The sequence below is a fragment of the Perca fluviatilis genome, chromosome 11 (genome assembly GCF_010015445.1).
Source record: "Perca fluviatilis chromosome 11, GENO_Pfluv_1.0, whole genome shotgun sequence".
Lineage (NCBI taxonomy): Eukaryota > Metazoa > Chordata > Actinopteri > Perciformes > Percidae > Perca > Perca fluviatilis.
Window position 1 is genome coordinate 11234648 of NC_053122.1, and position 16950 is coordinate 11251597.

The window sequence follows — 16950 nt, forward strand, 5'->3', positions numbered from 1 at the left end:
ATCAGCCAAAAACCTGCAGACTCCAGCTCTGCACAATATCCATGCCTGCTGGTCTTTGATTGCATTTCACCGATTCTTTTCTAAGCTATCTTTCTTGGCTGTCTCAATAAAGAAAACTACCAGGAGATATGTTTTTTTTCCATTCTCCTTTAAAGAAAACCTACGTTTTTTTTTAATAAAGATTTTTTTTGGGGGGGCTTTTTTTCAATTTATTTGATATTGGATAGATGGGAGAGAGATGGGGGATGACACACAGCAAAGGGCCACAGGTCTGATTCGATCCCTGGCTGTTGCAAAGGCCTCAGCCTACATGGGGCGCACGCTCTTACTGGGTGAGCTAGAGGTCACCCCAAAGAAAGAAAACCTTCTTAATCATAACATTGGCCTTACTGTCTCCTGTAGAAGTGTCCTGCGAGTCCAAGATGCCTGATTCCTGGAGCGATCGGATGCAAGAGTCCACCAGCTCCAGGCCTGTCGTCAGCTCCTCCTCTATGTCCTTCTGTCCATCTACATGGGCTAAATCAAAATAGGAAAAAAAAAAAAAAATGAGTTGGAAATAAGGAACAGCTTATTCTGCCACTTCCAGATAGCGCCTCTATACTTCTACACTGTGGCATAAGATTTAACCAAATAGGTGATCCAGCAAAAATGGGTGTTTGTGGTTACACAAATCTATTTGAGAATATGTGCCTTGTAAATGCTACATCAATTAAAACGATAAAGATCTTAACTGTTTGAACATAAATAACACAATTATTCCCAAAACCCATAATAATAAGTCATAATAACTCAGTCAAATGGGAACACACATCATGCGCATACTCTTGGAACCAGCATGTCCACCGGCGATAAACATCCTAAATCCAATCAGAAATCATAGAAAGTCACTATAGTGTCATAATCATCATGTTTGGATATGTTTTCAGTATCAACGAATCAATTGATTCCTCTCTGTGCATCGATGGTCATGGTGCACATGAGAACTGCTCGCAACTAATGCAGCATGACATTTCATAGTGCATACTACATAACATTTAGGCTAAAGAATTAGGACTTACTGTGCTTAAAACACTGATAAATACCAATATTAACAATTTATACTGGTCTTTTATTATTTTTTTTTCAAATTTATTTTATTTTGTTATACTACAAAAAAAGGAGTGACTGTCAACAACAATGGACATTGTTTAACAGAACTAAGACCCAGAATTTCCAACCATCATGGTTATTAAAACCTTGGAATGCTGAGACTTTTAGACTGATAATTTGTTTTGAAAATATGTGGACATGCAGGCAAACAATCCAAATTATTTCAAGTTACTTATAACTTTTAAAAAAATGAGGGGAACTGTCCCAGAACATGGATAGCACCACTGAATGCTATGTAGAGTAGCCAGACCCTCCTTCAGCGCGCTTTGGAGGAGGCTCTGACACACCAACCCGACGGCCGACCGTCAGCAGAAAAGGCAGTCGGACTGACCCCCAATTTTCACCAGCTGCGTAATGGCTCCGGAACGGCGGCGGAGTCATTAGCTTTCCATTAAAGTATTTTTAATATTTCCACTGACTGCAGAACGGCTGCGTTCCGACTGCGTCCCAGCTCCGGCGATCCGCAGCCCTCCGGAGCAGATACGCAGAGCTTCTATTTTTGCCGGACGCTGGAGAGCTCCGCAGCAATTCAGCACACGGCAGATAGTGCGGGACAGGAAGTCGAGCACAGAAGCAAAATAAAACATCCGGTTAATTTTCAAAATAAAATACAGCGTGCTCACGGCGGATCATATTTCCCTGCACTACACCTTGAAAACAAAGCATAGAGTTGGGAAACAACTCTATGCTTTGTCTACTCCTCTGGATGGAAACAAACTGTTGTTGATTTTGTGGTTCTATTCTACGTGAATTCGCGAGATCTGGGTCCTCGTGACCTCGTGACTCCCCCAGTCAAAGAAGTGCCTCGGAACACTCCGAAGCGACGGCGATTTGAGTGTATGTTCTGCGCATGCGTGAGACGTAATACGTCTCCATAACAGCAGGCGGCGCTAATCTGTATTGTTTAAAATCGGCAGCTGATTGGACGAACGCGTCACATGGGTCTGGCTTCTCCTGAATTTCAAAACCGACCTTAATGGCAGCTCGTTCGGAATACAATCTCGTATTTTATGAAAATAGTTCACCAAAACGTGTTTCTGAAAACATTTTAAGCGAGAAATAGGCCATGCAGTTGCTGAATGTTGTCTTCATTTCAGATCGACAAAAGGTCAGTTTAAAAGATTTTCGCCAGATTTTGAGAGGCGTTCGTTATGCTCATCCCGCTCGTCATTTCCAGGTTAGCAGTCCACCAATCACATTGGTCATTGAGTCCGACTGCCCGCTGGCCGATTCAAGAAGTCAGATCAGCCCAAATGAATGCCGACGGTTCCTCCGACTGACAACGGCACGGAACACACCAAACCGACTCGAGTCACTGATCCCCCCCAGACTGTCCGACGGCCGATAATCGGGTTGGTGTGTCAGCGGCTTAAGTCACCACAAACCAACTGACGCAGTAAACCTAGGGTTTTGGAGTCTCCACACAGTCCGGACAGGTAATCCAGCCATGGTCTGATAACCACACACCCATGCTTTTTGCTTATCCTTCCACATCTCACCCATCAAAATACAATTCATTTATTCTCATTCAGCCGCTGATTAGCAACTAAATAAGTAGCCTCACTCATGTCTCATCGCAGAGTAATGTGGAAGGATAAACCTTCGGGTCAAGGGTAAAAACCTAAATGATAATCCAGCAACAAATCTTGTGGGATCTAGGTCTATGGGGCGCCTTCCTGTACTTAGATGGATACCAGGCTGTTTCTCTGTCAGAGCGAGGCTGATAATATGCCCAGTTTCTTCAAGTTAGAGAGGGCTGCCAAGGAGGATAAAACTTACAAATGAGGAGCAACATTAATCTCTTATGGGGAGAGAGAGAGAGAGAGAGAGAAAGCGAGAAAGAGAGATATGGTAATAGTAGAGGCCTTTTGAGTGGATTTAGGAGGCTGAATTCATTGACTTTGACTGACGCAATTGCAGGCTGATGATGTTGATGCTGTCGGTGAAAGATTTCCAGTGCTGTATGCGGCATTACGCTGGATTTACTCTCACCCTCAAACACATACACACAAGCCAAAACTCATTTTTAAACCTGCTTGATCCAGAAGTGATGGGTTTTTAATGATTTGTGAGTGATGACGAGATCAAAAGGTCTGATTGGAGCGAGGGAGGGTTTTTCCTTTTTTTCACGACAGAGTAAATGTAGTCTCTCTGAGGCCGAGTGGTCGGGCCTCAGTGCAACAGATGGACAGCGAAAGCCTTCAGCACTGTATAAAACATTTTGACCACAAACCTTCAGTCACCGCTTTGTTGGCAGAGGTTGCCAACCCTGCACTCACACAATCAATCTACTCTCAACACCCTTTACATCTCAAAATGACTAACAAAGAGGTAGAGAGAGACCTAAGTGGCATGCATGGGTGGTGTTTTTAACTAAAAGTTGTCAAGCCCAGGGAGGTGTCTTCATTTGGCTTTTTAAATCATTTAAAAGGACTCACAATCATTGATCCTTGTTTTCTCCTTTATGGAAAACACTTCCATACTGGCTCTCCAAATAGGTTAAACTAAATACTGAGAATAATTTGCAAATACTGTTTGACCTTTACTCAACTGTCAGAGGGGGAGAGGAGGTTTGAGAGAGACGAGGTTTTTTTTTGTTAGAGCAAGCATTTTTTTCTATTACTTTCAGTACAGAGAGTGAGTTTGATTGAGCATTTGAACTGCTGCAGCCACCACTGTTTTCTTGTACAGGATTGCATCAATATATTGTTAGTGCATGATGGGGGATTTTCCTTTTTTTTAACAATGGCTACCAATATAATAAAGCACAGTCAGCAATGTGCAATGCTGGAATCCAAACAATAGAGTACCAGACAAAATGCACAGTTTGAAAGGAAATATTACCTTGGTTGTTCCAGCGGAATTTCTCTTCTGCTGAGCTGCAAGAGTCAAACAACAGAAAGCAAACAGGGTTAGAAATATAAAAAAAATAACATTTTACAATAACTTTTGTTGGCGCACTTGCAGGGAAATTTTACACTGTACCAGCATTTCCATCAGCCTCACATGCTAGAAACATTCTCCTTTTCCAATCAAAATCTGCTTTACAGTATTATAATAACAGGAATACAGTGGAAGACACTAGTTTTGGAGAGTTTTATATCACTAGCGCCGCCCAAGACGATTGTAATTGGTTTAAATAAATGCTAATAAACCAGAGCCCATTTTTCTCCCATCCCAGAATGCCGTGTGGACTTGCCAGACCCTCCTTCGCAGCGCTGTGGAGGAAGGTCTGGCAATGTGAGACTAGCGGGCCTATGACTGAGGCACCTGAAACACGCATACAAAAATCATTGAGTTTCTAAATTACTCAATAAGTGCCTTAACTGTCAATAACTGTCAACTGACAGCATACAATTTTTAGATTAAAACACTCATTAACAAACTGCACCAAATATTGCCAACTTTTTGGAAGTAAAATCGATTGTGCTACTGTGCATAATTATCTTCTTGGATTTCTGCCATTTGCTGCAGTTTTACACTTTGATACACTACTTACTACGTTCCTAAGGTGGGAGATAACAGAGACATCTGATGATCTGTAATGACCGTTACAAAGCTGAGAGTATCCGGCTTTTACAGTCACAATTGCTCTCATTTAAGGACAGGCATATGAAGCAAGGAAACAGTGCACAGAAGATGTCAAGTGTGTTGTAAGATATAAATCTATGCTGTGGAACAGAACTTTTCACAGCCAATATTTTTTATATTTAAGAGAAGGGGAAGAAAATGGCATCCTTCCAGTACAACCACGGGTTGTTCATTGTTAGTCAGGGTGTTTCCTCCAGTTGGAGATTCTCTGACATATGTTCAATAGTGTTTACCGCTATAGATCCACATCTTCCTGATTCTTTCGGCTGCAGGGATTACACGGTTGTAAAAAACGGGTTTCTAAAAATGCTAATAGCCAGTTAACAGTCAGTTAACCCTGTCAAGTCTTACTAATATGTTCAATATGAATCCAAGCAAGGTTTAACTCAGCCTTAAATGTTGGTATGCTACAATAAAAACCTGGTGCTGTCTGCAGGTTAGATGGCCTATTATTATTATTATTATTATTATCATCTTGTACCAGGTTAACCATCACACCACCTCATCTAAAGAGTTAGATGAGAAAATGTATACTACTCTCATGTCTGTATGCTATATATGAAGCTAGAATCAGCAGGTGGTTAGCTTACTGTAGCTTAAAGACTGGAAGCAGAGGGACATTTTTTCATCAAAAAATAATGTATATACAGTACATATATATACTGTATATTACAAAAAGTTATAAAAAAACATAACAAACATTGCTGCATGTTTCGAAATAATAAGCATTTTGGTATGAAATCCTCCATATCTGTAACCCAAAGCCTCTATAGCTAAACCTAGCGATGGATGCTATTCACTCCCTGCGGACACAGAACAGATGCTATTAAATCATCCAATTGATTACCTCCATTCTGTTTGTATGTGGTGTGTGACGGATTGCGAGGGGGAGTCAAGCGCTACATGTTAATGGGAACCCTCTATCAGCAAAGCAGACTCCTCATTCATCAGGCGTTATTATACCAAACAATACACCCCCATGTACACACACACACACACACACACACACACAAGATATATAACACACACACGCACACAAGCTATTCAACAGCACACATTTGCTACACAAAGGAGGCAAATGCATCACACAAAGCAAGGGAGCAGAGAGAGACTGAAACTGGGTGTCTTGGAGGATGGAGTGTGTTTATGTCAAACACACCTTGGATGGGGAAAGATGATGAGGATTATTATCACTAGTCTGGATTCAGACAGCAAGTACTGATGACAGAGGCTGAGTCAATGTTTTCTTAAAGGGCAGGACAAACTGGTCCTCGCACTCTTTTCCTAAATTCGCTGTAGTCAAAATGTTGCCTCACAACTATTGAAAACGCTTGAGTAAAGGGGAATGTTTGTTATTTACCAATGCCCAGGACGTGAGGTAGGTAAAACTAAATGCAAGCTGAGCGCTCACGTAGAAACCCCGTTGGAAACTGTGAGGAAAGAGGCCAAGCGGTGTTATCATCAAGTGGTTACATCAACAGGGGCTGGCGCTGGAATATAAAACAGTCCAGAGGGTTTCGGATTTCTGTCTGAGCTGGGGGGAAATATAGGAATGTGCTCACATTATTAGGGAGATCAAAACAGACCAGAACAGACTAGAGAAAACTACATAAGAACGGAGGCGAGGTGAGCAGAAGAGAAGAGAATCAGGCCATAACACAATATCTTGGAAGAGAATAGCCTAAACTAGACTACATTATAGCATAACTAGCCTCAACCTAACAGTTGGATTGGATCATGAATCAGAATCAGTGTGTTCACTGGGTACATTCAAATAATTGATTAAAGGTGCTGTAGGTAGGATTGTGAAGATCCTGGACTTAGTCAAAAAATTTGAACGACAACTTCTCAGTCCCTCCCCTCTTTCTGCTAAAGCCCAAAATGTTCTCCTAAGCCCCTCCCCCCACAAGGGAGAATGAATGCGTGTGCATGAGCAGTGATTGACATGCAGTTAGATACCCCCCCTGGCCCTGATTGGTGCATTTGAACAGGGAGCTGTGGATTTTTGCAAGTTGCACTACAGGCTGTAGGTGGTGCCAGAGGATTTATTTTTTAAATTACCTGCTTCATGTAGTTCTACTCGAACATAGGGCCAGTTTCAGCAAATATCACAGAAAGTTAGTTTTATAAGTCTTACCTACTGCACCTTTAAGTAATTTTTCAAGTAACAAGACTGAGAATCTACAGCCATGGTCTGTAAAGCTGCATTTGTCTTGTTTTGATGCTATGAGCTAAACGTCAGCATGATAACAGCCTCACAATGACAATGCTGATGTATAGCAGGTATAATACCATGTTCACCATCTTAGTTTAGGGTGTCAGCATGTAAACATTTGAGAATTGGCATTAAAGACAAAGTACAGCTGATACTGATGGGAATGTCATTACTTTTGCAAGTATTTGGTCATAAACCAAAGTATGGGATGAATTAAAATATTGACCTCATAATGGCCTAGAGGAAAAGTCAAAGGATCACCATAGTTATTCAAATTCATCAAGACAGGGACAGGAGTGTGTGTACCAAATTTCATGGCTGTCCAGTCCAGTAGTTGTTGAGTTGTTTCACTGAGAACCACAAATGTCACCCTCATAGTAACGCTGGATGAAAAGTCAGGGGATCAATGCCCTTTTCAAACATGCACTGCAACCATTAAATTATCTAGACATTACCCGGAGCAGCTGTATGCGAGAATGCAAATGTCCGAATCAGTTGGACCGGACATTAAACAGACTTTACTCCGCCAGCTCCCTAGCACAAAGTCTGTGTAATGCCAACGGCAACGAATATGTCTAACGACGACATTCAACGTCAAGCGACTTGATTGTTTATGACCAAATTAAGAAACTTTGGTGTAATCTGTGTCATGTCCTGTCTCCTGCAAGCTATACCCAAGCACCACCCCCTCGCCTTATCTAGACAGAGTATTTCCAATCAGTGATAACGCCTCTGACATGGACAATCTACTGTTGTGTGCTACATGTGTGAAAGGGCGACTTCCGACAATGTCAGGACCTGATTCGTCGGACATTGTCAGGAGTTCATATGAGAAAACAGCTCAAGTCCTTAAGATTCATCTGTGGGCACCATGGATGTCTTGACAAAATGTCATGGAAATGTATCCAATAGTTGTTGGATTGTTTCACTCAAAACTAGAAATGTCAACCCCCTGGTGTACTGCTAGAAGAAAGGTCAGAAGATCACCAAAGACAGTGGGATTCATCCTCTAGGGACCATAAATGTTTGTACAGAATTTCCTGGAAATCCATGCAACAGTTGTTGAGATTTTTCAATCTGGACCAACTTCTTGTACTGACTGACTCATCAATTTGCAATCTCTCACAATCGTTAGATGCTTTTTCTGTGTTATGTTACTGTAGGATGAATATCTTGGGGTTCTCCGAAATGCAGATTTGGACTACCACCTGAGCTGCAGCCTTCCTCTTCCGCTATTCTTTCTCTCCCCCTCCATTCTGTCCACACAAGCAGTCCTCCTCCTTTTCCTGGCCACCAGGTACATCTAATCAGACCTCAGTATCTGAATGAACTCATTGACCTCTTGGCCCAGGAAACACAGAGAGTTCATGTTTTTTCCAGTCGAATCTCTATGGTGCATCAATAGGATGTGACAGTATAATTAGTGGACCGAGAGAGAACTAATTTACAGCGTGATCAACTCGCCTGCTGCAGGTCACGCCATGGCATGGCACTTTATCACCGCTAATGATATAATGCTGTGTGCATGCATGTACGGATGTAAGTGTGGCTTAGTTTGTGTGTATACAAAACAGCTCATAAACACACAGGGATCAACACTGGGTTTTGTGTTTGAATGTGCAAAGCTAAAAGAAAAGAACACTGCGAGGATTGTAGATGTCATTAATGAATTAAGAAACACTGTCATTGCTATCTACTAGTTATGTACTCATTCTCTGCTGCTTTGATATTCACAAAATCCAAATATGTTACAATATCCTGTATAACACAATCCCAAATTAAAGACGTTTCTTACCGCAAAAACTCAGCAACAATACTGCACTATCTCAAAATGCCTCCAGCAAGCTTTTTAGGTCCTTTTCAAACCTGTGCTGTTCAGGTTGAATCGGATTCTGGTTGGTGCGATTTGTATCGGCAGATTTGAACACAGCAATCATACTCGGAAAACAAAACAACCGGACCAAAACCCTTTAGAGAAAGTGGTGAAGAGGTAGTGTGGGAAAATAAGACTGGACCAATAACCGTAAAACTAAACTATAATTGCCCATAAAGAGATGTATGATTTTTATTCAGCATTTTCACGAAATCATGATTTTCCCCTCACGGTCCTAAAGCAAGTGTCCAGAGACCTACTAGTCCAAATGGGACGCAGGAGACAAACCATGTTCTGTTCACCCAACTATCTCCCAAAATGTCTTCCTTATGACTTCTGCACAGTATGCACACATATTACTAATTTGATTGTGAAAGAAAACAACATTGGTACCTGAGGCAACATTTCAACCAAAACAAAGTAGATCAGCAGTATATAAATGTATTTATTATATACAGTGCAGAAATATGTTAAGGGTCAACACTGAAACTTAAGTAACAAATGATCAAGAACTAAAAGGGCATTCAAAGAGCCCAGACCTCTGTCAAGGCCATGTCCTATCTCGCAACATTAACGAAACTGAAAAATAATTTGTCTATCTGCCCCGTGATATGAATCCAAAATTTAATGGGTTCTTCCTTGGCCAATGCTACACCCTTCCACCAAGTTTAATGGAAATCAGGCCAGTTGTTTTTCAGTAATCCTACTGACGAACAGACAAATACAAACTCCTTGGTTGGGGTAATACGGTGGCTGTATATTCTTAGAAACAACAGAAAAAGGCACAAATAGTACACAAGCAGCACAGCCTTTGGAGAACTAAGGCTCCAAATACATATATTAAGGTAACCTGTAATGGCTAATGTAAATACCCCGATATGAGATAATCACCTAAAAGCTTATAATCACAATGTGAAAAGAAAGACATTCAGTTTTGCAGGACTGCCAGAGTTCCTGGAGCTCCACCAAGCAAAAGTGTCTAAAATAAAAATTCTAACTAGAAATTGGTTCCATTAGGCTGCATGACACGTTGGCCTCTGCCATTTTAGGACTATAATACACATCTTTACAACAAGCAGGAATATACATGTCAAGATAAGGGGACAATTTGAGCTATAATTCAAATTACGTAAAAGCTTTCTATTGCAATACTTGAGCCCAGTTATGACAATTTTAGATACAAAGCACCACTTGTTAAAGCTGTTACTTTCGGTTGGATAAAAAGAACAGATGGGAAGCGTAATGCTCTGTAATATCAAATAATGATCAACTTCTGTTGTACATTCTGACCTGATATTTTCAGCTGCTTTAAAGAGCACATTTTGGCTATTTGGTGCTATTCCTAGAGAAACACAGATAACAGGCTGCTCTCTGACCACCTCATCTAACTGACTGGTCTGCTGCATTAAGGGACAGATGGAGAGAAAACGAGAGAAGAGGGAGAGACGGAGAGAAGGAATGTGATACACACACAGCGAGAGGGAGAACAATAGAGATACATAGAGAGGTAGAAAATGAAAGTGGGAATATAATACAGAGAGAGAGGGATAACACAAGAAAGAAAGAAAGGGGGAAACACAGAAGAGGAGAGTCAGAATATGACACGGAGAGGGAGTGCTCGGCTAATTCCAATGAGGGAGGGCTTAAAAGAGCGAATGCCAGAGATAGCAATGAAAATCCTGTCATTTTATCTACCCAATAAACACATTTTGAACCCAGTCCATATAATCCATCTATTTCCATGCCCTGCATATTATTTGTTATCTGTTTTGACCACAATAGCCAACCCTCTTGTATACAGAGCTGTTAGATAATAGAGCCACCCATAAAGGGCAAAAGAAAAAAGAAAAGAAAGGAAAGCAAAGGCCTTTTTAGCTCTTGGAAACCATGACACAATAATGCAGCTTGTGTCAACGTTAATTTAGACTCACAACCTAAAGCCACAGTGTGGTTGTTAATTTACTCAGGAGCATTTTACAGACTTTACATTAAAAAAAAAAAAAAAAAAAAAACTCAAACCCAAACAAAGTGCAGATCTTATTGTATGCATACATTTCATCAATTATGGGTCAACCTTTTGCTGCTTTATTCACATCACACGCTATTTGATTCACACTCCGATCACAACTACCAACGCTGCGTTTTGGAAAGCTTATAGTCATCTAAATAAAGTCTAAATTAGCATTAAATTGTGTCACATCAAAGTGTTTCTTTACTATTCAAAGAAAAGTAGACATGCTTTATTCTCGAAAGCCTCATCGATATTCATTCTCTTCAGTACTTTGACCATCAATTACTGCTGCTTGGCACCATCCATTTTGGGAGTGATGCCTCCTCTTTCTGCTGTCTGCTCAGACAACACTGATACTAAAATTCATTTGTCATACCAAATGAGGTAGACGGTTGGGTTGTTGTGATGCTGTGCATTTCAGATAGATACAGGGTGAGAAATTAAAGGGAAAAACGGAATACATAACACAAGCATATGAGGCTCACTGAATGGTATGATGAATGTGAAAATGATGTAAATCATATTCTATGACTTTCACAGTCACCTATGAAAGATGTTTGGTCAAAGAGCTCAGAGTCAGCGAGATGGAGGGTTCAGGCTGTTTTAAATGTGCTTTTGAAATGTTGCCTTCTGATGTAGTTTTGAATTTAAGCCTTTGTTAGGTGTTACCGGACAGGTTGACATTATCTATTGATTCTTCTTAAAAAGGTATTTGGGACAGTATTGGAGGCAGAAGTACACAACAAGCTCTAGTCTCGCTTTGCCAGAACCTCCTCACGCGCTGAAGGAGGCTCTGGTTGAATGGCATTTCTTTAAACCAATCAGAATCGTCATGGCCGGCACTAAACTCTGCACGGAGCCGCTGCAAAATAGTCGTGCGAGAGAAAACTCAGATTGGACAGGTAGTCTAGCTAGCTGTCTCAATTTACCATGCAGAGATCTGAGGAGCAGTCAACAATAGTCCTCATTAATCGACCAAATTTAAAATTCCAACACAAAGAAAGCGGAAGAAAACGGAAAATACAGGCATCCGGTGGAATTTCCTGCGGCACCGGAGCAATCCCGGAAGTTGAACGTCAAGGATATAGACTAACAAGCTGATACCTTGTCTTTGAGCTGAACGTGATAGCAAACACTCTATTTATTACTTCTCATTATATAGATTTACTGCATTCCTGTTTACATTCTGTCTACATTTAGTTTAAATGCATTTGTAGCACTGTCTACTCTACACAAATGTATATGACTTTATTTACATAGTATTCATGTTTATATTTTATACCTAGATTTAATTTTGCACTAGCTTATGTCTTAGATTCAGATTTTCTTTTTTATAGATATTTAATGAGCATTGTTGGAGGGTGTCTGAGGACTAAAGTTTTTCATTGCCAGCGACTGCGTCTCTGTAATTGATGCGCACATGATAAGAATAGGGAACTTGAACTTGAACATTTAGCAGACACGGCATATTCAAAGGCGTGTTTCTGATCACCTGACCCGATATGTAAGTCCAATATTCGCTCACACTCACAAGAAGTCGTTTTCCTGCAGAGAGTAGGGTCTAATTATCACAACTTCTTCCTTCCTACAATGGGAGTGACAGCAGTGTGCCTGTCAGAATAGCTCCAGGAAAAATGCAACACAAGACAGGCAGTATCGCAAGCTGAAATGACTTCAAAGAGACCCATAATTCACAGGCTGATCCCAGTGGGAGCAAGAACTATAGCAAATGGCTTGGCTGTAAGCTACAAAAGCAATAAGTCATACAGTTGATATTCGCTAGCTTCAGGTGCTCTCAAATGAAAGTAACCTGTGTCCAGTTCTCCATCCTATAAATGTGCAAGCAAGATCTTTGATCATTGATCCTGCATTAGTTATATAGTGGGTTTTTTAGTCCATTCTTTTCTCAGTCAAGTTGAACTAATTAAGCATTCAGAACCAATACCTCTCTTCTTGACAAAACTGGAGATTTCAGACAGTGAGTGAGTTACTGCTGCCATAGTCTCGCGTTGCCAGACCCTCCTCCACAGCGCTGTGGAGAAGGGTCTGGCTAGTCCACATAGCATTGCGGGATGGGAGAAAAACTTGCTCTGGTTTATTGGCATTTCTTTAAACCAATCACAATCATCTTGGGCGGCGCTTAGCACCAGACGGAACAACGCCGCCTCTGCAAAATAGCCTCGGGACAGAACTTGTTTTGGTGGAACGTGTGTACGTTCAAAGGTTGTTCTAGTCATGCGACAAAAAAAATTCAGATTCGACAGATAGTCTAGCTAGCTCTCTGGCTTTTCTGGAATGTGAGTATCCTGAATTATACACCTCCTCACCAGCAGTTAACACATGTATAAACTCAAACAATGGTCTTAGAGCAATATTCGCTTCATTCGTTTCATTATCTGGTCTTTGACAATAAAAATAGTTATAATATTAGTTAGGTAAACTTGCCTTATGAATTCACTTTTTTGAGTTTGTAAATGATACATACAGTCACTTGCCCAGTCGCAGTCTATAGTGTCTTTGCCTTTTTATATAGGACACCAATGTTGCTGGGCAGCAGATGCAAGCAGCTCTAGAACGAGTAAAACAATTCAACAAGAACCTGTTACAGCGCAGGAAGCTGGCAGTCAGTCTCTTCATATGAGAGTGCTGATTTAAGACGAGCATGGAGACGTAAATTAGTCCATATGGAGCATGTGATATTAAAGTTGTACCTTGAACAGCAGTTAGAAGCTTGATACGATACAGGACCCATGAGAGTTACAAGACAACCTGAAACATTTCACATTGTAGATTCTGAGAGAATACAGATAACCACACGGTATAGAGGAAGATACTGTACAAGCAGTCCAGGGATGCTGATATTATTGAAATGACAGACCTTTAGCCAGCCATGGGAAAAAGTCTAGGCACATCCCAGAACGGCTTTTGTGGACCTTTAATTACACTCTGGGCTGGAAGATGGAGGACCCTAGTGTGCTTTGTAACTCTGTGCTTTATCTTGCCCGGTCACCTGAGTCGTACCTAATTGCGCATTATGTTGGAACAATAGCTAACTGTTGCTGCTTTGTCCAGGTAATATCTCACTCAGCTGTATCTTATATCTCATGAGAGAAGTGAGAATTCAATGAGTTGAAAATGTCAACAGCCTCGGGAGACTGTTGAACATTGCTACCCGGAGAAGGGCCATGTAGTGCATAATGCATGACTGGATGGTGTAATGAGATGGCAGAAAATTCTTCAATCCAAGGATTAAGTCTGTGCAAGTCAGACTTGTACCTGTTGAGAAGTCCTTAAACAAGAGACTGCACTGAATCCCAAGGCTGCTGTAGCTGACCCTAACCTCTGACCTCTCTGTAGAAGCAAAAGCAAATGGAAACTTTCACGGCAGTGTTGTGTTGTCATTAGACCGGATGACAAAGTGAATTCAGCTTTGCTCTTGAGGCTGTCCTCACCAGAAAACTGACTGCATTGGTCCTTTGGTCCAACCTTTAAAATTATGGAGGAAATATTTATTCATAATTCAAATTGAAAGTCCAAAGAGAAATTGAAAGAAACAAAGCGAGATGAAATTAAAAATATTATTTTTTTTTTTTAAATTTTCCATTTGGCTTTGGCTTTTGAATTTAATATTTGGCTTTTGAATTTCAATTTATCATTGGCTTTTAATTTTCATTTAATATTTGGCTTTTGAATTTCAATTTATCATTGGCTTTTAATTTTCATTTAATATTTGTCTTTTGAATTTCAATTTAACATTGGCTTTTAATTTTCATTTAATATTTGGCTTTTGAATTTCAATTTAACATTGGCTTTTAATTTTCATTTAATATTTGGCTTTTGAATTTCAATTTAACATTGCCTTTTCATTTGGACTTGACACATGTCAATGTAAATGAGGAGGCGTGGCCCAAAGGCTGGTGGGAGGGTCTGAAACGAAAGGGGTGCAGAGGCACCTTATGAACAGCAGGGGGAGCTGACTGCTGAGGAGCATCTGTCTGCAGCTTCACAACCAGGCTGGCTTGGCCTCTTATTTCACATGATAGAAAATGATGATGTAGGCTAAACACAAACGACATTTCATGCAACAACCGTGAAGTTTTCATGTAGTTACTATAATTGGGCCCGTGTTAGTGAGGACTACATTAGGACTGTATTTAAAGCTGATTCTGGTTCCCAACTTCACCCCAGGTGTGTCTGTTTAAAACACGACTCAGACAACTTCTCTCTTTTGATTTTTTATTTAATTAAGCAACAGTAGGAACATGGGTGTGGGTAGCTCTGCTACGTGTGTTTGTGTGTGGTCAGATCTCGAGGACGCACACAATCTCAACCGGATCGTCATCGTCCAAACTGCGACCTCTCCTTTTTCTATCTCTCACTTTTTTCTCCGAGTGGTGCATGCGGTATGAGGTGCGTGTCCGCACTATTCTCCAACATGTACTCACAACAATGACTCCTGATTGACGGCCTTTTGTACAGCCCGTGTACTTTTTCAGACTTCCAGCTAACAGCGGTGTCTGTAAGCATCACTGGCCGGCCAGCAGGGAGGCGATCCCGGCCGCCACCAGCTGGCTGTCCCGTCAGACTGAAGCTAACAACATCGGAGAAAATGTGCAGTTGGCCATCAACGTTTGTAAAACTGCCCATATTCAAACTCTACACAGTTAATTTATCGCATAAAAAAGTCTCAGAAGTGAATTTAGTGGTGAAAAAGCAGATGGAAATTATAAAAAAAAAATATCGATTCTATAATCTAGATCGGGAGTTTGCCGTATTAGCAGCAGCAAACAACTGGAAACTTTTTATAATTTCCATCTGCTTTTTCACCACTAAATTCACTTTTTATGCGATAAATTAACTTTGTAGAGTATTTTAAACAGACACACCTAGGACGAAGTTGGAAACCAGAATCAGCTTTAAATACAGTCCTAATGTAGTCCTCACTAACACGGGCCCAATTATAGTAACTACATGAAAACTTCACGGTTGTTGCATGAAATGTTGTTTGTGTTTAGCCTACATCATCATTTGCTATCATGTGAAATAGGAGCCAAGCCAGCCTGGTTGTGAAGCTGCAGACAGATGCTCCTCAGCAGTCAGCTCCCCCTGCTGTTCATAAGGTGCCTCTGCACCCCTTTTGTTTCAACATGTGTCAAGTCCAAATGAAAAGGCAACGTTAAATGGAAATTCAAAAGCCAAATATTAAATGAAAATTAAAAGCCAATGTTAAATTGAAATTCAAAAGCCAAATATTAAATGAAAATTAAAAGCCAATGTTAAATTGAAATTCAAAAGCCAAATATTAAATGAAAATTAAAAGCCAATGATAAATTGAAATTCAAAAGCCAAATATTAAATTCAAAAGCCAAAGCCAAATGGAAAATTAAAAAAATAATAATAATATTTTTAATTTCATCTCGCTTTGTTTTCTCTTTGGACTTTCAATTTCTCTTTGGACTTTCAATTTGAATTATGAATAAATATTTCCTCCATATAAAATGACCTGTGCTTACAATGTCTTGTCAAGGATCTCTTGTGGCCATATGAAACTATTGTCTCTCAGCATCAAAGGCACATGTAGTGTGACATTTTTACAGCACCACCTTAGGGAGGTGGTTTGGATGGATGGTTGGGTGTACAAAGCTTTGGCATTCCACTGTTTGCATTCCATCTCCTACTAAAGGTTGACAGCATGACTTTTTTAACAATGACCACACACAACACTTAACCAAGTTTAAGTTGTCTGAACTTAAACATACATTAAAATCACACTGTTGAGTTTTTGTGTTAACAATAAAAAAAGATATATCTACATTAACTGTTTCATACAAAAAACGTATCATTGAGTCCAATAACATGTTGAATGCATATCAAAGTGGATTTGTACAATAGTTCACTTCTTGCATTGTGTACACCCATGAGTTTGCTAGCTGGCAGTCTTGTTCTTCACTGCCTTTGTTGGTGCATTTCTACATTTCTTGGCATGTTAGGGCTTTACCCAATTCAGAATGTTGTCAGTCGAAACTGATTTTGGCTGTTCAATACAAATATTCGACTATTGGTTTTCATATGCGATAGCATCGCTTTATTGAACTGCCAGATTTTTTAACG

The 16950-nt window shown here is 40.3% G+C and overlaps 1 protein-coding gene across 12 annotated transcripts in view; it reads right to left on the minus strand.

The window, feature by feature from the left end:
* ctnnd2b (catenin (cadherin-associated protein), delta 2b) overlaps positions 1-16950 on the minus strand; it is a 169577-nt gene that overhangs the window by 83221 nt on the left and 69406 nt on the right. For all 12 annotated transcript variants that reach the window (XM_039816120.1, XM_039816130.1, XM_039816125.1 and 9 more), the window contains 2 exons: positions 3994-4028; positions 391-516 (listed from right to left, as the gene is read on the minus strand). In XM_039816120.1, coding sequence (XP_039672054.1) covers positions 391-516; positions 3994-4028 — 161 coding nt within the window. The remainder of the gene's footprint in view (positions 1-390; positions 517-3993; positions 4029-16950) is intronic.